General features: G+C 36.8%; 1 protein-coding gene across 6 annotated transcripts in view; it reads left to right on the top strand.

Moving 5' to 3' along the window:
- The window catches only part of Dgkh (diacylglycerol kinase eta), a 192,869-nt gene that overhangs the window by 94,099 nt on the left and 77,770 nt on the right, over positions 1-21,000 (top strand). For 5 of the 6 annotated variants that reach the window (XR_009227786.1, XR_009227787.1, XM_046454142.2 and 2 more), the window contains exons 5-6: positions 20,174-20,278; positions 20,522-20,654. Coding sequence is in view for 4 of the 6 variants with exons in the window: in XM_046454142.2 (XP_046310098.1) it covers positions 20,174-20,278; positions 20,522-20,654 (238 nt within the window). In the remaining 2 variants the exon portion in view is untranslated. Of the gene's footprint in view, positions 1-17,000; positions 19,000-20,173; positions 20,279-20,521; positions 20,655-21,000 lie in introns of those variants that run through there. The other variant, XM_046454143.2, reaches the window with a different exon arrangement.

Raw genomic sequence — 21,000 nt, 5'->3', positions numbered from 1 at the left:
ACTTTGGATAATAATGTCCATCTCATTCCACCATCATTTCTAACCCATCCCCCCTCTCTTCCCCTCCCACCCCTCTGCCCTATCTAGAGTTTGTCTATTCCTCCCATGCTCACCCTCCCTACCCCACTATAAGTGAGCCTCCTTATATCAGAGAAAATATTCAGCATTTGGTTTTTCGGGATTGGCTAACTTCACTTAGCATTATCTTCTCCAACTCTATCCATTTACCTGCAAATGCCATGATTCTATTCTCTTTTATTGCTGAGTAATATTCCATTGTATATATATACCACATTTAAAAAAATCCATTCATCTCCTTGGTCTATACCCAAAGGACTTAAAAACAGCAGGGACACAGGCAATCAATGTTTATAGCAGCACGATTCACAATAGCTAAATTGTGGAACCAACCTAGGCAAACTGGATGAACTTCCTTTTGAGAAAACATTTCATCTTGCCTGTCTTTCAGAGTCACAGTTAAGATCTATTTCCATGTTCATCTCTTATTTAAAAAGTATTATTGGGAAAAACAATCCTTCAGTAATGAGTGAAATAATTGTACCTTATCAGGTAAATGTTTTTTGTTAAAGAAGAGCTTTTCAATGATTTGAATGGCACCACAGGCTATGTGTTCAACTTCAAAACCTGCTATTCAAATAGCTGTTTTCCTTAAAAATTTTTTCCCTTAACTTTTAGTGGAGATTAAACTAAACTTTAAACAAAAGAGTCATTTTAAAGGAAGTATTGTATTGGCATTGTTAAAACTTCTTATGGAAGTTTGCAGAGAAAGTAGCATATGTATTTTGTGTGTTTGTTTAACTAAGAAAGAATCATAGGTCATTTATTTATTTAACCATCCTTAGTATTTTCAGTGTGCAGGCTGCAGGGGTATATATGTGAAATCTCACAGTTACTGCACATCTGCACTCTGAGGGATGTGCAGTAACATGCAGGCACTATGTGAGAGTTCTTATTTTTAAATCTAAATGAGCACTGGAACCAAGAGCCATTTCAGTTCAGGGGTCACTTGCCCCAACAGATATAATGAAAATTGATTAGCATTTGATTATGATTCTTCCTGGGAGGTTTTAAAAAGAACTTAAAAGAAGCCAAAATGCAAAGAGAACATACTCTTCCCGCACATAACATGCCAGAAATCATGCATTCATAGTATCGTTTAAGTGAAAAGGCTGGGTATTAATGGGAGGGAAGAAAATGTTCTTAAGAATTTGTTTCTTTAATGGTTACTTCTGTTTATTGTATTTTTCCTTTTAGTTTTCTCTCAGTTGACATAGTTCAGTTCATCTCTCTGAAGAGGGACATCAAATCCTTTGAACCCAAGAAAGTGTCAGTTTGCTTTTATCCATTAATAGCTCAATATTTAGTTTCAAAGGAAGTAACTAAAAGTTATTTTCTTTTCATATTATTTGTCACTGCACATCACTCAAAAGGTATTTGTCACCCAAATAAATAATTACTTAGAATAACAAGTTGCCTATCTTATTTGGTAATATTTGTTGGAACTACCATGTTCTTGTTCTAACTGCTTTATACCTGATAATTAATCTAATGCTTTATTATCAGTCCTATAAAGTAAGAACTACTATAATTTCCATTTGATAGATGTTTTTGCTGTTGTGACCAAGAGACCTGACAAGAACAATTTTAGAGGAGGAAAGTTTCTTTGGGGGCTTGCAGTTTCAGGGGTCTCAATCAATAGACAGCTGTCTCCATTTGGGGCTCAAGGTCAGACAGAACATCATGGTGGAAGAGTGTGGCAGATGGTACCAGCTCAAGACATCACACCAGGAAGCATAGACTCCACTCAAATACAAAATATATACCCCAAAGCCACACCTCCAGTGCCCACCTGCTCCAGCCACACTCTACCTGCCTTCAGTTAATCCCATTAGGGGATTAGTTCACTGACTGGGTGAAGGCTTTTATAACCGAATCATTTCACCTCTGAATGTTCTTGCATTATCTTACACATGAGTTTTTGAGGGACACCTAATACCTAAACCATAACAGTAGATGAGGACTCTGAAACAGAGAGGCTAACAGCTAATATATGGAATAACTGAAGTCTGACCAATCTAGGTCATGTGCCCTCAATCCTTATTTTTGACCACTTTGCAACCCTGCCTCTTTATTCTGAAGCTTTAGATAAATGTGGTTCTGATAATATTGCATTAATTGTTTTTTCCTGGCTTCTTTGTCTTTTCTGCTTCAAAACAATGATAATCTTAGACTGCATTATCAGATGTATCAAAAGCACTCGCTGGTCTGACCACAAATCTATAATATTATATTATATTCTTGGCACTGTATCTTATAGAAGAATATTGGCTAAAGAGCTCACAGAGGAAGGTAACCAATATTATAAAAAGGTCTGGGAATTATGGGATCCATTGGCATTATAGGACACTTTTTATTTTAAAGATTTGGGAAAATGTGACAAGTATCTTTTTAATATTCGGGGAATTGCCTTGTATGAGAAGCAGTAGATTGGTTTTGTGTTACTGCCACATGCAGTACAAAGACCTGTGGTTGAATTCACGAGAGGGACAATTTCAGCTCAACATAAAGAACTTTCTAACTTACACCATCTGATAGAACAGGCCCCTTGTGAGGTAATGGCCCTGCCCATTATTAGAAATCTTTAGTCATCTTCTTTTCTGTCAGCTGAAAGGGACTTCACGGGAGAGCTCTGAGAGCAGGCTCAAGTTCAAAAGTGCTGAGATGAATTCCTCAAGGTTGGATGGCTAATAGCTGTGAACAATTAATACCAAATTGAAGGCTCTTGGTGTTTGTTGGGGTAGGCAAGGAGGAGTAGGTTTAGAGATTGCTGGGCAGTATTCCAGACACTTTACACAGGCTGCCCCACTAAACTACTTTGCAAGAGATAAATAACCATTCTTCATGATCTGTCAGAGACATCTTGACATGGGGTTTGTATGAGGGAATGGTGAGAAGAGTTGGTAGAGACTGAAATTTCCTTGTAGATCCAAAGGCTGTATCTTCACCGGATCCCCAAGGCTAACACAGTGTTTGGAACACAGAAGAAAGCCAATTGTTATTTGATGAATAAATGAAAGAAGTTCTTGTTGAGTGAATGAGTGATATTTGTAAACTCTAGTTTTTCTTTGGACCAAACAGTATCATTTCATGTTTTAGTCCAGAACACAGTTTTCTCATCTTTTCCCTTGATATTGGTTTTACATAATATACTCCTGAAGTCTTTGTATAATGTCACAGACTATTTTTATGCCAACAAGACTTTAAAAAGCACATTCCTGCCTCTCATTAATCATTGCTGTGGCATCACCTTTACTTATATATTTATTAGATGCCTGGTAGCAGTAGACCTCATATTTTTATCTCTATGTTGCTTATAATATTTTATAACACCCTAAAATGATACCATATGATGCATTTTAAGTGCTTGTTGTTTTGCCTTTTAAAATTGATTTATATACAATGCAGATGGCTTTCTACTATGAAAGCTGATAATTTATGAGTTTAACTTGAAATTTGTATTCCTATTTCTGTATCTTAGACATTAGGGACTTTTAAAAATGACATGTCTTGTCATTTTCTTTGTGGGCTTCTCATATGTGTCTTTTCATTTAGTCCCAGGGCATTAAGAAATCATTGGTCCTTTTTTAGCTAGACTGAAGTTTTGGGGTGAAGATAAGTTATAGGTGGAAGAACAGTGCCCTTGTCTCCATCTTCACTAGAAACCATCCATAAATCTTGGCAGTAATTTCCTGAATTCTCTACCTCTCTAGTAGTCTAACATAAATCTTCCAAATGGGCTTTCTGTAAAGTAAGGCAAGACCCAATGAGCATGCCTTGAGAATTATGCCAACTTTGGGGCTCTTGGAATCTTGGGCTTGTTTGCAAAAGTCAGATCATGGTAATGAATCTCAGAATATAGATCAGCTTCATCAAAGGGTCTGACAGATCTGATTATACACTATGAAAAAGTTGGCAGAGGGGGCTAAAGAGCTGTGTCACTGGAGGTCTGGGCAGGGTATCACTGTAAGTTGCTTTGCTTGGCATTACTTTTCCCTTGTGCTGTGCCTGGTCTCACTAAAGGTCTGTGACTAAGGAAGAACATGGTGCTCCTGATCAGGAACCTTCAACTTGCTGCCTCCAGCTCTTTTCCTATCTTCACAGGCTGGTGCATTTCCCACCCCATCCTCCACTACTTTCAGGACTTTTCTTAGAACTCATTTGTTTAGAAAAGATGTATTGGGAATTTACGGTATGTCTCAGACATTGTGTTAGATTCTAAATATTCAGTGGTGATTAAAAAGAACTGGCAATTGAGCAACAAGTTCTAAAAAAAGATTTAACTTGAATGAAAATAAATTTAGAAGGAGATGGTGCCTGCCTTTGGGAACATGTCCCTGTCCATAAAGTATCCTCGGATACAATAGACAAGGAGTCACCTCCCAACTGGTACTGGAAACTGACATTACAGGGACTCATGCCATAGGAAAGAGAGGCAATTATATAGTCTCCTAAACCTGAGGCCCCGCCTACTCAGGACTCCATAGACAGACTCCTTGGGACCTCTTTGTCTGTTCTTCACAAACATGCTCCTTACCAGTATTTCTGAGACCAAAATATGGCAATCAGACAGAACTTCTTATCCCTGGCCTGGATGAGGTGAGTTGATTCCCTGCGAGACTTTTAGCCTTAAGCCCCTTGTGCAAGGCCAATGGAAAACTGCTGTCCAGATGAAAAGTTGATCCAGTGTTAGCCTTGTATCTTGGAGGATTGACTTTTCTAGTGCGTCTGCATGTTACAACTCCCACATGAACAGCCTCATGCCACACAGCCTTACTGGTCTTGGAACAAGTTATAAATTGTATTTCCTGCATAGATTCAATGTATAAGGCTTTTCACAGGTGTCAAATAGACATTTCTGAGCTGGTGCTGTCACTGTCAACATGATCCTGCAGTACTTATAGCTATATGGCATTGAAACTTCCATTTCGTCCCTGAGAGATTCTATGTGAAAAACTGGCCAACATGTCTTAAATTTTGAACCAGCAACCCCAGTCCCACCAACCATCCTGGCAGGCACAGGCTTCTAAGTTGTGCAGAGTATAGTGAAATTTTATTCACATATTACCAGACTGATTCATCCACTGATGCACCATGCACCGCTTGAAGAAGTCCTACTGGATTTACTTGAACTTCATTGTGGTCTTTATATGGTTGAAGTTTTAGTGAAGGCTTTTTAGTCCCACATTCATTTAGAGTGACCCTGATTTCTGATAACCATTTGTGGTATAGACTGAAGCTTCAGACTCTATAAAAGACAAAATCTTGTCTTACGTAAGTACCTGGAATAGGGACTTAATATATGAAAGTGAGCTACTGGCAATAATAAAAAAATTTTAAAATAAAACACTGTATGAATATTAGCTAAAGAGTATCTGATCCCAGCGACCATCTGAACAAGCTCAGAATGGGTTTAGTATCTTGGAATTCTGCATTAGCTATGATGGTGTTGTTTCGTAAGAATTTTGAAGTTTCAAATCTTCTAAGAAGCCAGAATCTTTGGTGCGCTGTTAAGAAATTAGAAATATTAGAAAACAACAGTGCTTAAATTCTCCAGAAAATCCCAAAGATGTTTGCAACCGTCTGTTTTGTGAGCAATCTGAGCCTGGTAGAGTCTTAAATGACCTGATGAGGCCTAAGTTATGTGTTCCCAGGAAAGGGCCTCTGTGTCCCTCATACCATGTTCTCATTGGTGACTCTCATATGGGCCTTGCCTCCCATATGAGATACTCTAAAAATGAGAATGCATTGTTATACCTCTCAGATTTTGTCTTCATTGGGCAATGTAAATGCATCAACATCTTAAAAAAAGACATTAAAATAATTTTAGGTTAGCTTTGAATATTAATAAATATTAGAATAGTACCAAGGAAAGCCTACTATTCTATAAGGTTTTAAAGAATTAAGATGTTCTTGAAATTTAGATGAAAAAAAATGAGTCTTCATTTGTTCCTAAATCCTTTGTTATAGCCTATAATGAGGAGTAATGAGTACATTTTATATCTTATTTCATTATCTCAATAAACCAATGAAGTATCTTTCCTTTCATTCAACAGATGAAGGAGGTGATTTTCAGAGAGCTTAATTTGTGTAAACTTATGTAAAGGAACATAGTTAATATTTTAAACTCTGTGCTCTTTCCATGAAAATGAGTGGCATATTAGAATTTTCAGGCTCCCGTGATTAAGAATACAATCACAGTAAACAGATAAGGGAGGGCCTACCATTTTTAATAGGTTGGGTTGTAGTCTGGCCAATCCTGGTGAATCCTCATTACCTACAAGCAAGAGGAAAGTTTATGTTGAACAGTGTGACAGCTAGCAAGGATTATTGTAGAGTATTGATTTTCATGGTCATTAGGCTAATCATCTTTATGGAGCAAGAAAGATGTAACAATTTTAGTCTTTCTCAGTAGTCTTCCTTGATGTCAGGTAAGAATTTAATTTCCTGATGAGAAAGTTATAAGTTAATTGTTGGCAAAAAGAGGCTTTTATTTCAATAGTTTCTGTCTTACACATTTTTGTAGTCTCTGAACCCAGTTTAAACTTGGCCTAGATCAAATCTCAATATATGAAGATAAATTTAGGTTTGTACTTATAGAAAACAAATTATAGTGTAGTCTGCAGCAAATGGGTGAAGTCAGAAGCATGATCTTTTTATTGACAGCAGGTAAGTTGAGTGTTATCCAGTTGGATATTTTTATTTGTATATATTTTCTTTTTAGTCTAGCTGTTTACACAGGTTGAGACTTGCTGGCAGCAGATATGAAGGCTTTTGGACAGTTCTGGACCTCAGGTTATGTTAGCTCAGGGTTTGAGAGGAGGGTCAACCAGCTATCTTTCTCAGAAGCATCTGGAAAGCTGCCCATACTGGTATGGAACTCAATGCGGAGGTTAAAGAGAGTAGTGAGTAGAAGGTAGGGCACTGACCCTTGACATCAGGACTTGATGACCCCTTCCAGCAAGACTGAGTGATAGCTTGCATTGCTCCAGACCCTAGGCACTGCCCAGTGACATAGTCTGGGTGGTAGGGATTCTTGCCTTTGCTGACGGGACCCTTTTTACACATTCTATTAATGCTCTATGATAATCTAGCATAGTACTATTTGGTACGAAGGTCTGACAGTGGGTACTACTGGATGAGTAACCAGAAGTCACATAGGCCTGCCACTAATGTTTAGCAGGAAGAGTCAAAGCACTCTATGTATTGTAGATCTCATGTTTATAGGAATAATGGGCTGAGGTTTTGGCCTCTGTGATCTGGTTTCTGCACAAATGTTAGGCCTTTTTATTCCCTTTTTTTTTCTGGAATCTTACCAATAAATAAAAATTAATAATTTTTCCCAGTTGTTCAACAAAACTACTAGATCTTCTCTGTTTATTGGGCCTACAGTGTGAGAAAAGCTGTCAGGTCAAAGCAGCTTCTTCCGTTGGAGCCCTTGAAAGAATTGTGGTTTGGTTTTGTTTGTCCAGATGAAGTGTTCATATAAACAAATATGTTTTTAGAGAATAAGTGGCTTATGGGGATGCGTAGAAGCATCCCCATCAGCAAGGACTGATGTTACTCTCCTCAAAGCCATTATAGAAAAAAATCTCTTAACACAATGTAAACAAATTACCCACTTCACAGAATAAGTTTTAAAGAGAGATTTTCAAGTCTTCAGCAGAGCCTTCACTACACTCATGATCCAGAGTTGGGGTTGGGCGTATTGAAATGTCCTGTTTATATGTGCAAAGACATATGTAAAAGGGTATTGTGTATACATTATAATAGCAAATGATTCAAAACAACCCAAATGTGCAAATTACAGCTGAATTGGACTGAATTATGAAATATATTACACAGTGTAATACTATGCAGGCGTGAAAAAGAATGATTCAGTTCTAAGTATGACAATACATACTTGACTTCAAGTTTTATTTAGTGGGAAACTCATATGTGGAACAGTTGCATTTATAAAATGTTACTCTGTGTGCACACACATTTTTATGTCTTTAAACCTCAAGAATGCACATAGTTATTATATGTAAGTAGACTATCTCTAGAGAGAACACAAGAAGCTGATAATTTGCCTTCAGGAAGGGAAGTTGGTAGCTGAGGGCAGGTCTAAGAGGGAGACATACATTTAACTCTAAATACATTTTGAATTTCATATCACAAATATGTATTACCTATTCAGAGATTTTTGAAATGCTCCATGGGAACCCTTTCTGGTACCTTCTTATTAGATGCATTTGACAAGAGTGACAGATTTGGCATGAAGACCATCTTGGATAGTGCCACAGTGTCCCAGGAAACCATAATAAGGAAGGAGTGAGATTGTGTGCAATGAGAGGGAAGGAAGGAATGGATATGAGGCCTTCTCCAGAAAGACCAGGGAACTGTGGCCAAGGGGAGGAGAGAAAGAGCAGAGGAAGCTAGTGCAGAGTTGTTGGTTTGGGAGGGGGGTTATACAAGTGGTGCCTTTAATTCAGGGTAGAAAAATGGGAATAAAACAGGTCTGCAGGGCAAGACTTCATTTCTGGACCTTGGGAATGCAAAGTGATGGTAAAATCTGAGGATAGTTAGCAGGCAATTGGGAGGGGTGCTTTCACTATTAAAAAATGGCTTAAAGTACTTTTGTGGTGTTTTCTTAGCTCTACGTTTTGGGCATATTCAAGTATTTTCTCTGCTCCTGATGTTTGACTATGGAATAGTGGGAAATTTAGGTTTTGGCAATATTTTAGTTTCGTAGAGACCAATATAAAACAAGATATTTTATTTTGAAGTTTCTCATTACATATGTGTCCTGTACAAAGGCATTTGCGGTCATAAACCAACACACTTGTGCCAAGGGAATGAGGCTAATGCATTGTTGCAGTCTCTGGTACAGCCTGGAAATATTAAATGAATGGTAGAACTTTTAATGTGTCCATTAACTAATACCGCTAATTTACAGTGGGAGTGTATGTGACAGCCTACATAAATAATTTCTGAACTCATTGTGATTTTTGCTATTCTAATTAATTTTAAAAAACTTCTCCATTTCTTGTATACAATGTAATACTTCCAATCTGATGCAATGTATGGTTGTACAGCTTATAAATATTTTGTTCATTGAGGGTGCCTGATTTGCTGAGACCTATGCATGTTAGTAAATAAAATTATTGTTAGTATTATTATTTTTATTATTTATTAGTACCTTTGCAGCCCCTCCCTCTCTTACCTTTAAAGAATACACAAGTTGGTATGGAATCGAGATATAACTGTGCAGTGGACCCAATTATTATTTTTAAGGAAAATTAAGTGAGCAGCACATGCAGTCTTTTCTGCCTGCCCTTCCAGGATGATATCAGAAATTCTTTGACATTATTTTCTCTAGTTGATGGCTAGGAAGGCAGGAAAATTTTAATCCCAAATCCTACTGTGCTTTGTGACCTTGGACAAGTTACAAACATTTCTGAGCTTTAAGGTCCTCTGTGGAAAAATAAGATTACTACTTTTTAAAGTTGTATGGGTAAATTGAGATTATATACCCTGTCTGCTAATACTCCGTAAATGGTAGCTCATAGAATTTGAACTTCTAACATGACTATAATTCCAAAGGTGCATACTGGTGTTATCTAAATTCCTCACAACCAGTTCCCATGAATCTGCCTCCTATGAAGCTATTAATTCCTTTTCATCTCTGTCTTCTGCTCAGATCCTCATGGACTGAGTGCCCCCATGCACAGTGGCCTCTCCACACCTCATTTCATGTCCTCTCATGCATTCTTGTAGTTTAGTAAGAGTTTCCTACCAGGTCTTCCCTCAGGCTGTCTACACTGATGCTCTGCCAGATATCTGGTTCTTAACTCTTTCTCAAAGAGTCGTGTCAATCCATACCCCTTGGCATAGTTAAAAGGTTTTTCATGATTTCCCCTATAGCTTTATTTTCCATTTTCAGTCTGTGGTTGTCACATTGCACTTTCTGTGATACCCAGCTCTTGCCTCTAAACCTCTCTTCCATGCAATTGTGTGTCTCTCAGTTTGCAGTAACCATGCCTTCTCCTTCCCCTCAGTTTTGGTTTGAAATCATACTTGCTCTTTGTCCTTCCATGAATCTCATCTTCCCCTACAAAGCACCCCCTGACCCTTTAGTCTGGGTTAGTTGCACGTTCATTGTGTTCTCTTGGCACCCAGAGTACTGAGAGTATAGACAAAGTTCACATCTTGAAGGATGTCACAAAATATAAGATGTACCAAGTGATTGAAGGTGATGGGAACTTACTGCCCAGAAATGAGGTTTATGTACCTATATTTCCTCTTGTACTCTGAGCTCCTTCAGTGAAAGGACTGGGTATTTCACCTCTCTGTACCATGGGCTGCAACACTGCTTAGCAGAAAGTAAGTATGCTTTTTATATTCTAATGGATGAGAGGATGGATCCAAGTGGAGAGAGTAGGTTTTAATCTATCATAAATGGTCACCTTCAGTATGTTCTTTAGAATCTCGTATCTAACCCACCGTCTTTGCCCATCACTGGAAACATTAATATACTTTTATTCCAGAATTGTGTTTGGCTTTTAGAATGGACTCATGAAACAGACACAAAGTGGACAGAGTCAGACAATAATCATATGTTAATATGTAATTGGAGAAAAATGCTATAAAGTTAAGAATAACATTTTGTGATAGAGAATAAATGGACTCTCCTCTTCTTAGGTAAGGTTATTAGGGAAACCAGTAAATTCTGTTTTTCTACCACCTGGGTGTTTAACTCAAAGAAAGCTTGCAAGTTTGCAAACACTAAGCAAACTACATACAATTTACAGTTGATCTGTGTATCGGTTTGAATTCTTTTATTTTCTTTTGATAGTTGTAGAATATGCTTACTATATATTAGCAATCTAAATATTAATTGATTTTACCTGTTCTAGAAGGTTAAGTAATTTTTAGTATCTTTTTTTTTTACCAATTTTGGTGAACCAGGTATATTTTTAAAAATAAGACATAGTTATAACTATTTTTTATATAGATATAATATAGCTTAAGTGTTCTGAAAATTTTCACAGGAAAAATAATGTTGTTATTGCAATTGGAAACTTTTTAATCTGTTCATTTCTACTGAAATGATTGTTTTGATAACATTCAATTTCTTACATATATCTACATATATCAGATTATAGCAAAATGTACTGTAGGCAGTGTTCTGTAGTCTATATAAAGGAACTTCAGGCATAGACCCTACTTGTCTGTTCTAACAGGATAAAGAGGTTGTGATCTTCAGCTAGAAAACCTGACTGTATGCTCTGGATCTGCTACTTACAAAGTTTACGATTAAAAAAAAAAAAAAAGGTCAAATTTCTTTTTACCTCTCTCATAGGCCAGTTATGTGGAAGATTAAAATGAGATAATAGGTGGATCCTTACTGACAGCAAAGCACTTTGAAAATGTAGGATGCTACAGAAGTAATCCTTTTATTTGTCAACATCAGAATTCCCTAAGTGGTCTATGTTTAAATGATTTAATTATTAATTTCTTCCATGAAAAGTTGTTTGCATCCATAGCTATTAGCTAAGATTATGATTATAGTAAGAAAATAGATTTCAGGTATCTCTGATTTAACAATTCATTATTGTATCAAAATTTATAATTATGTTTATTTGAGAAGTGTGGTAGGGACCTCCAAAGCTGTTCACATTCTAATCCCTGGAACCTGTGAAGGAAACCTTACCTTGCTAAAGGAATATTGTGGTTATGATCATGTGATCTTGAAATGAGATTATTTGTGTGGACCCAGTATAATCACTGGGCTCCTTGTAAGAGGAAGACAAAAGGAGTCAGCATCAGAGAAGATGTGGCTATGGAAGCAAGAGACTTCAGTGTTATAATAAAGTGGCTGTGAGCCAACGAATACAAGCAGCCTTTGGAAACAAAAAGGCAAGGAAATGGACTCTCCTTGGAGTCTCTAGAAGGAACACAGCTCTCCCAACAAGTTAACTTTCAACTTCTGACCTCCATCACTGCTTGAGTACATTCATGTTATTCTAAAACATTAAGATGGTGCTATTTGTTATAGCAACCATAAGAAACTAATACAATGGGGATTGACTAAACATAACTAACTACAATTTGTTTGAATTCTGAGAGACTTTTAATACTGATTTTGACCTGAATTAGTTTTTTTTATAGTTGAATATGGACAGTATGCCTTTATTTAATGTATTTTTTAATGTGGTGCTGAGGATCAAACCCAGTGCCTCACACATGCTAGGCAAGTGCTCTGCCACTGAGCTACAGCCCCAGCCCCCAAATTAGTCTTTATTATTATATGTGTGATTTAGGTAAGTAGGTAGGAAGATATAAGTGATATAATAGGATATCCCACCAAGTAACATTTAACAGTATTCTTGGTTGATTCTCTGAGGCCCTTGCCAGGCCCCCTGCCCAGGGAGGGCAGTGCATAGAGCATGCCCTGCAGAGAGACTGTCTTCACCTCCACAGTTTTACTCTTTCTACTTTTGATTCTATGGTGAACCAGAGGCTTCTGGGAAGCAGCAGTTAGGATTGTGACTCTGAAACATAACCTTAAAGTCATGGTAGTCCCAGAAAGATGTGAAATAGACTGCTTTCTTTTAGAGACATAAATCATATTAAATTCAATTGCTACTTTGAAAAGTTTTGGATTCTGCCATCTTACATGTCTTCATTTTATTAAAGTGCACTATTCTATTAAATGCTTTTCAAGAAAATTTTAATTTTATAGTATATTTGAATTTTTTAACTAAAGAAAAAATTTGCTTTTTAGTATTTGAGGTCTGGTGGAAATACTGTATATGTGGGGAGAATATTGGTAGTAAGCACTGAAATCTACGGTTCTTTTTTTCATGGAAACAGGCAACAGAATTTAAATTTATGTTATATATTTTAAGGCAGTGAAAAAAAATCCAACATTCGGGTGTAGAAAGGGGTGAGATTAATGTGGGAAATGACATTGTGATGAAGCTATGATCCCTTCGTGCAGAAGCAAATTTTGTGAGTATGGAATTAAACTGACCTCATCTTAAGCTTGAGGCTCAAGAATGATGGAAGTAAGACCTGATAGCTCTTGAGCTCAGCCCATCCCACCCCATCTCAATCAGAAATCCATTAACTTCTGTGGATATTATGGGCCACGGGAGCAAGGAAATTGCATTATTTATCTAATTTGAGTTGGATGTGGGAGAGGGAGATGGGAGGTCAGAGACTTGGGTCCTGGTGGATGTGTTCAACCACCTGAGTTCCGTGCCAAGAGCTGAACCCTTTACTGGTCCTTGTGCAGAAGGAAACTAGGACACCTAGGCCTCTCACCTGCTTGGGTAGGGTTCTCAAATGTACAGGTCAAAGGTTGGGAATGTGGCTCAGTGGTAGAGTGCTTTTCTGGCATGCATGAGGCCTTGGGTTTGATTCCCAGCACCCCAGAAAGTTAAAAAGAAAAAAAAAATATGGGTTCAAATGTGTAGGTCCTTTTTTAAAAAATTAGGACAAATTTAAAGCATATACAAACTCAGGATAACTCTGTAATGGACCCCACAGTCCCATTGCCCAGATCTTGGTATTATCTAAATTTTGTCACTCTTGCTTTACCTGTTTTCTCTTTTCCCTATTTTATCTGCAGTGTTTGATAGTAAATCTTTCACATCACTGCACTTCATCCCTTATTCTTTAGTAGGCATTCCTAAAAAAATACAGTGGCCAGGCTTTGACTCTTTCTGTTTCCCACTCTCTTCTCAAATACTGCTTAGGTACATGTGAGCTGGGAAAGAGAAAGATTGACTGAATTGAGTGCAGTGTTGCAGCTCAGTGTACTACAGGGAAGGGATGATATTTTTTTTTCTTTTCTGTAACAATGCTATTACGTTTTTGTTAACTTATCATATAAGAAATGTATTAACAAACTGTAGACAGGTCACTTAGTGTTTATGTTTTTTTTTCCTCATCAATATGTTGTAATGAAATTAACTCATTCTTAATTTATAGAGATAATGGAAGGATCAATGAGCATGGCCTTTTTGTCCTAAGTTAGTGGTCCAGTATTCCTGCAGAAAAGGAGAAAGGCATTCTCTTGGCAGAGATGTTCTCCTATTGTCCAGAGTTCCTCTTCCTTTTCTGTCATTAACTGATTTCTCAGAAAAATTGTGTTATGTACTTACACAAATTTTCCATCAGAAAATATTTTTGAATATTTGACTCTTTTGTAGAACCTGTCACAAGTGAGCAAGGAGTTCATTTTCTCAATGATTTATGCCAACTTATATAAGTAACACTTGATTTGTAATTTGATTTTTGAAGTAAATGTTATGTTCAGCAAATACATAGCTTTGATAGGCAAGAACATTGGTATACTGTCCTTATATTCCTGACAACTGCCTCCCTCATTAGTTTGAGTCCCTAGACAGGCATTTTGAAGTTTGGATCCTCCTAGTTGACATGCACAGTTGCCCCCTGAGGTCAATAAGTTGTCATTCAGCCAAAGTTGCTGAACAGTGAAAAGGATGGGCAGCCCAAAACCAAAGCATAGGGTGACTTTTAACAGTCATAGTTGACTCTCAGTGGAAGGTGGGTATGTGTGTTTATGTACAAATCTAAACATTCTATGTAGTCATTTCAGAAGACTTTTAGATCTTGTAAAAGGAATGGGAAAAACATTAGTCCAGCTACCAGACCATGCCATTAAGGATCCTGTTTGCCTAGCATTCTGTCTGCATAGTAGAATTTCTTTGTAAGTTTCAGCTCAGATTAATAATGAAGTCCTTGTATGTATGTGAATTACTGGATGACTTCAGTTTTATCATTAGTCTATTACATGAGTTATTTTGTCTCATCTTAGTCATTGCAAAATTTGCATTCCAGGGCTTCATGGAACTATCACTTTCTTTCTTCTTGAGCACTCAGTGCAGATTCCACAGAGTTTGCATCTATAAAATGAACATGTATGGTATTACAACAGCGTGATAAAGTCTCTTTTTAGTAAAAAAAAAATTGTTTTTCTATTCATTTAAATTATACTATCTGTTGAAAGTATCTGTGGTGCTTTCTTTGGTTATGGTGCCAGAAATGCATTTGTTGTGACATTATACTTCCGTTGTATATACAGTGTAGTTAAACACTTACATTACCCTTTATGGTTGATAAACAGGAGTGTGCATCAGAATCCCCTGAGTAACTTTGCCAAAATACATCCAACATTATCCTCACCTCCCCCAAAACCAAGATTTGGGTTTTGCAAGTCCAGTTTGGAGCTTTGTTGGGAGTGTTTTGATTTGGGTGTGCTTGTGCAGTTGCAGATCTGTGCTCTTGGGTGGGAGAGGTTCCCGGCTAACTCTTTGAAGTATGGGAGTATCTCTGCTCCCCAAATAGTCACTTAAGATGCATGATTACATTGCAGCTTGGCACATTTAAGTTGTCAAAGTGAATTATTTCACTCCATAAAAAAAAAGAATGAGAAAAAAGCAACATACATAATTAAAGAGTTGGCTATAGATTTTATAAGGAAAGATGGGAGAGGTAGATTAAGACTGAGCGGTTGGCAACTTAAGGAATAGCAAAGTTAGTATGAAAAAGACTCATACTTTTTATAATAAAAGTCAAATTAGAACCCTAAATTTTAATAAACATAGGTAATACAAATTGCTAGAGCACAATTATATTTCCTGTTTATCCTACTTTCCCATAAAGGCTTCTTACTACATACGAATTTTTACTTCAGTGAGGGCAGTTCAGGACTTTTTACTAAAGACTCAGGGAGTCCTGCAGTGGGGTAGAAGTGATTGGTTTGTTAGAAAGAACTTTAGGTTAGAAATAAGAATCTCCTGATAGAAAAACTTGTTGGGCATTTAAAATAACCAGAGAAAGTTATAGAATTTCCTTCATTGCACAACCAAAAAATCTGAGTTAAAACAAACAGCCCCCTATCTTGAAGAGTTTAGGCACCATGCCTACAAGAAATGGCACACTGAATTCTTTCAAGAGCTGTACAGGGACTCTGAAACTTTCCAGTTAGGGAGAGTCATTTGTGTTTCCTAATTTGTTGGTTGATATTCTTCTAATATCTTTTAAGAAGGAAGTCAGGAGGTCATTATCATTATCCCTCTGTTTGCAGTTTCCTGGTCACTAACTGTTTTTTTGGCAAATTGTCTCCGTTTTTTACTTTAGCTCATTATGCTTTCATCTTGGATCACAACTTTATATAAGAAGTATATATATGAAAGAAGAAATGTGTAAATGTATGTGCAGTTTCTGTCACGGCCAAGAAAAATTGTGATGCTAATACTGGCTAAGCTTTGACCCAGCTTTCATACTGTGCTAACTGCTTTACCTGGCTTATAAATTAACACTCTTCACAGTGCTGTGAATTATTGCTCTGTCCCCCCTTAGCAGAGGAGAGACTGAGGCTCAGAGAGCCTAGGAAATGTGTCCACAATCGCGTAGGTACCAAAGGATGAGGGTGGGATTTGGTCTAGGTCAGTTTGACTCTAGAGTTAGGCACTGAATCACTCTGCTTTTGTTATTAGACTGATAATTCTCTCAAATTGACTTCTCTTTAGAAACATTTTATTTTTTGAATTCTGACATTGCTGTGAGTAGCAATAAATTATCATTTGACACTGGGTCTTGAACTTGGCTACACTTTGGAATCATCTGTAGATTAAAAAAAAAAAAACAACAGTATTTGTGGCTGAGTTCTCAGATGTTCTGAGTACATGGTATGTGGAGCCTGGACATTAGAATTAGGAAACTGAGTTGGATGTCCCTTCTTTGTACCTTAGTCTTATATGGCAGTTTTCCAGACAAGTAAATTCTTGGTCTGCTTCTTGTCTCCCTTATAGATTCTTTTTTTTTTAAAGACAGAGAGAGAGAGAATTTTTTAAATATTTATTTCTTAGTTTTCGCCGGACACAACATCTTTGTTTGTATGTGGTGCTGAGGATAGAACCCAGGCCGCACGCATGCCAGGCGAGTGCACTACCTCTTGAGCCATATCCCCAGCCCCCTTAGATTCTTAAGGCAAAGCCAGTATGGTTTTCCTGTAGCTCTGGCATTCAGCAGATGCTTAGTAAAGGCTGGGATGCATGAACAGATTTCAGGTGCAATTAACAAAGATCCAAAGCTGAATGGTTGGTGACCCTTATTTGTCTGAATAATGCTTATTCCAGGAAATGAGGGGTGTGTGTGTGCATTCACATGCACACACATAGTTTGAAAAAAAAATTAACTACTGAAGTAAGTTCAGAGGTGCCTGAAAAAAATTATTTGTTGGCATGATAGAAAAAGAAGGTAAGAGGAGGGTTTAGATATGGACAGGGACTAGGGAGTTTACCATCGGTAAGCTTCAGATCCTTCAAGAAAGGTAACAAATCCTCTGGTTTCAGAAACTTCCTGGACTTGGCCTCCAAAAGGTTCCATTTTCCCTGGGGAATCAGCCTCCCCTCCCCCAATATTGGTGTAGAAACTCATCTGAGCTTTTCATCTTTCCACCCCACTCATGTCATAATAATAAAGAGGCAGATTTTTTTCAGATATATTTTCGGATATATTCTCAGAGTAAGGACCAAGGAATCTTCAGAATTTGCTCTTCCCCAAATTGTTTCCTAATAAGAATTTGAATGAGAGACTGCTGTAGTGTAATGGAGTTCAGTTGTTTATGGCCAGAGTTCAGTTGAGTATGTCTGTCAGTCAGCAACTGTGAATGTCAGATTCTTTCCTACAAAGGTCATGAGGAGGGGACTCAGCACCAAAGTCCTACTCAGGGATGGCTTAGGAGGGAAAAGGCCAATTTGGGAAATTGCATAAGTTTCTCTAGATGAGCGAGGCTTGTGTTCAGATAGCCAGAGGTGTTTTGGACACTGTACTTACAAAGCCAGGCATCTTTGCATTGACTTATGAAGGATTTTTTTCTTACAGACTTAACAATCAGTAAAATATTAATCGTGACTAATCATAAGGTTCAAACATCAAAATAACTTCCATTTCTTTTAGCCTCTGATAAATTTAACTTTTGATTAAAAATATGCTAGTGATCTTTACTTTCTCACTATTGTTAATTTTAAAACAAGTTTTTATTAGGAGAAATTGCTAATGTATGCATTTAACTTCATTAGTGGATAAGGTACATGTGTAACTATGTTATATTGTTTTTCTGTAATTTAGAATTGAGGCTTTTGTATGATTCCGAAAACCCCAAGAAATATTAGATGCTATTCTCTATCCTTCATTCTCCCATTTTTGTTGCATTCATGATGACTTTTAAACACTTTTAATGTAAAGGCATTAAAGATAGATAAAATCGACCATCATCAGTCTCTTTACTGAGAATTCAACAAAGAACAAAATCAAAGTATGAAATAGCAAGCTTATTTTTATTCGTATGAATAATACTTGTCTCGGTAAAATCATAATGAAAGAGGAATCTTTATAGATAAATCAAATAGAAAAGAATAAATAGATGCTCAACATAATATTTATTTGGGTAACATCAGCAAGTCAGTGAAACTGAGATTTCTGGAATGTGCTGGCCTTTGGAGCCAAGAGTATATTATGATTTAATGGTACCTCTCTGCTGCATTTGATGAGCTGTCCTAGAAAAACATTTTGAAGCAATAACACATCCATTTGGCTCCTAAGTAATGAGGGAGGCATTGCTCTTTGCATTAACTATTTATTCAGGAAGAGAAGTGACCAACTGCTAATAAGTTTTATCCAAAGAGGGTCATTTAAAACAGAAGAAAATGCAAAAGTGAGGCTCTCTTCGATTTCATATGCAATTAACAAAAACCCAGAGCTGAGTGGTTGATGCCCTTGTGCCATGTGACTTGGATGGCTGTATTTAAATATGAGTGCCTGTCAGATCTAGTAAAGACTCTGTGGCTTATGGAAGCAGAGTGTAGCTTAAGCCAGTGACACAGGAGAAGACAGTGACTGGTGAGTGGCTAAGATTGGGTTGATCTCTCTATTGTTTGGAATCACAGGCTTGTTTTCTAAAATCAGTAATAATGATTTAGGTTCACTAGTGTCCTCCTTGTGGGAAGTATTCCTTTTTTTTTTCTTTTCAGATAATGTTTTTTTTATTACTTGTGGAGTCTGTTCTATAATACAGTATTGCTTTTAGATTTAATACTCAATCAAAAGATTTATACCTGGAGAATTTCATATTTGCTATGCAAATAAATCTGTAATATATTATTCAGAAATAGTTTCCAGTGTTTTGCTTCTTCTGCAAGTACATAAGTGGTCCCTTCTTTGCAATAAATGCTTAGGATTTAGTAGCTTTAAGATTGCAACCATAATGTTGTATTCATGTGCAAATAGGGTTTTTCCCCCAATCATTTCAGAATCTTCCTTTGAAGCATTTTGATGATGTAACAGCTTGAAGTTTTCATTCTACTTGAATCAGATTCTCAGCCAATTAATATTGCCTTTTATTTTTAGTGACATAAAAGATGATGAAAGTCACTTATTTTTTTCCCTCAAGACAACTAATGGATTTTTATACCAATTCTTCCTTTCTGCTCTGACAAAAAAGTAATACAGTGGATTTCTACACAATGGGCAGGAAAAATATCTCATATAAATGATATCCAAACAGGCTGTAGAAATGATATATAAACTCTGTTAAATGTTAACAAAAATTTTTTGGATACCATAGTGAATCAATGATGAAATCATTTAATATTACATTTTTTCAATTTTTAATTTAAAAAATATTTTCCATATTGAAAAACATCTATCTATTAGTTCTAAACTTACTCTGAATTACTTTGGAGTATATTTAAAGTCAGTTTTTAAGATATAGTCTGTGAAATAAGAAATAAGAATTCATTGCTTATTTTATAGCCTTTAGAAAAGTGCTAAAAAAGTCTGATAAGTATGTAACAGCAGGATCAAAGACAAGAAAAGATTGCTGAGAATTGTCTTGTCCTGGGGCACATTGTGTCATACACAGGGAACAAAACTCATCTGTGTTACAGGGATTTATTTTCTTTATCATGGAAATAAAGACTGAGTTTAGAAATGGAATTGCCTCTTAAGATTTGGGTTTTGCAATAATCCCTCTTGTTGATTATTATCAATCATTAGATTGAATTATCCCTTTCAGATAATTACTCCATTCAGAAGGCTAATGCTATGTGCCGAGAACAGAAAAGAGATGGAGGATTGGATCAGTTCACTGAAGTCTGTACAAACCAGAGAGTCTTATGAGGTAAAATAGCACATCCCTGATATTTTGTGTTTTTAGAGCATGAATGTTAACTAAAGAGCTAAAGCTATGCTGTGCAACTTGTTTAAGCCAGATTTTTTTTTAACTTAAAGCAATGTGCTTTAGTGTTAAAAGTGACAGATTTGAAATTTTGATCAGAACTACAGTATGTACATTTCCAAGTAGTCCAGTGTCTGCAGTCTTGTTCTCTTATTTGGCAAATCTGTTCAAATGTCTCATTTCTAGGTGGCCCAGTTTAACGTGGAACATTTCTCAGGGATGCATAACTGGTACGCCTGCTCCCATGCCCGCCCCACCTTCTGTAACGTATGCAGAGAAAGTCTTTCTGGAGTTACCTCCCATGGCCTGTCCTGTGAAGGTACTGTAGCATTGAGCCCAGTCCTCTCCCAATTGTAAAGGTACAGTAGACACACCACACTGGGAAAGCTGTAGCTGGGGAGATCTAAGCTGGAATACAGTGTTTAAGGTTGGTTGTAGTTTAATCTTGAGCATTGTACTCATAGTACTAATTTGGGAAATATTCTTGCTCTGGAAAAGATAACATAATAATGTCTGAAAGGAAACATAAATCAAAATATAGCATTTCACTCTTAAGGATATAGGAACTAGAATCTAAAAACATAGCTTTGTATAACATTCTAGTGTTCTTAATTCTGATTATGAAACAAAACGTTTTGTCAGGACAATATATATTCTTTGACAGA

The sequence above is a fragment of the Marmota monax genome, unplaced genomic scaffold (genome assembly GCF_021218885.2).
Source record: "Marmota monax isolate L192 unplaced genomic scaffold, Marmota_monax_Labrador192_F-V1.1 WCK01_AAM20220418_F8-fsc00011, whole genome shotgun sequence".
In the NCBI taxonomy this organism is placed as follows: Eukaryota; Metazoa; Chordata; class Mammalia; order Rodentia; family Sciuridae; genus Marmota; species Marmota monax.
The sequence above is the reverse complement of the archived record's forward strand: the minus strand, read 5'-3'. Positions and strand labels throughout refer to the sequence as shown.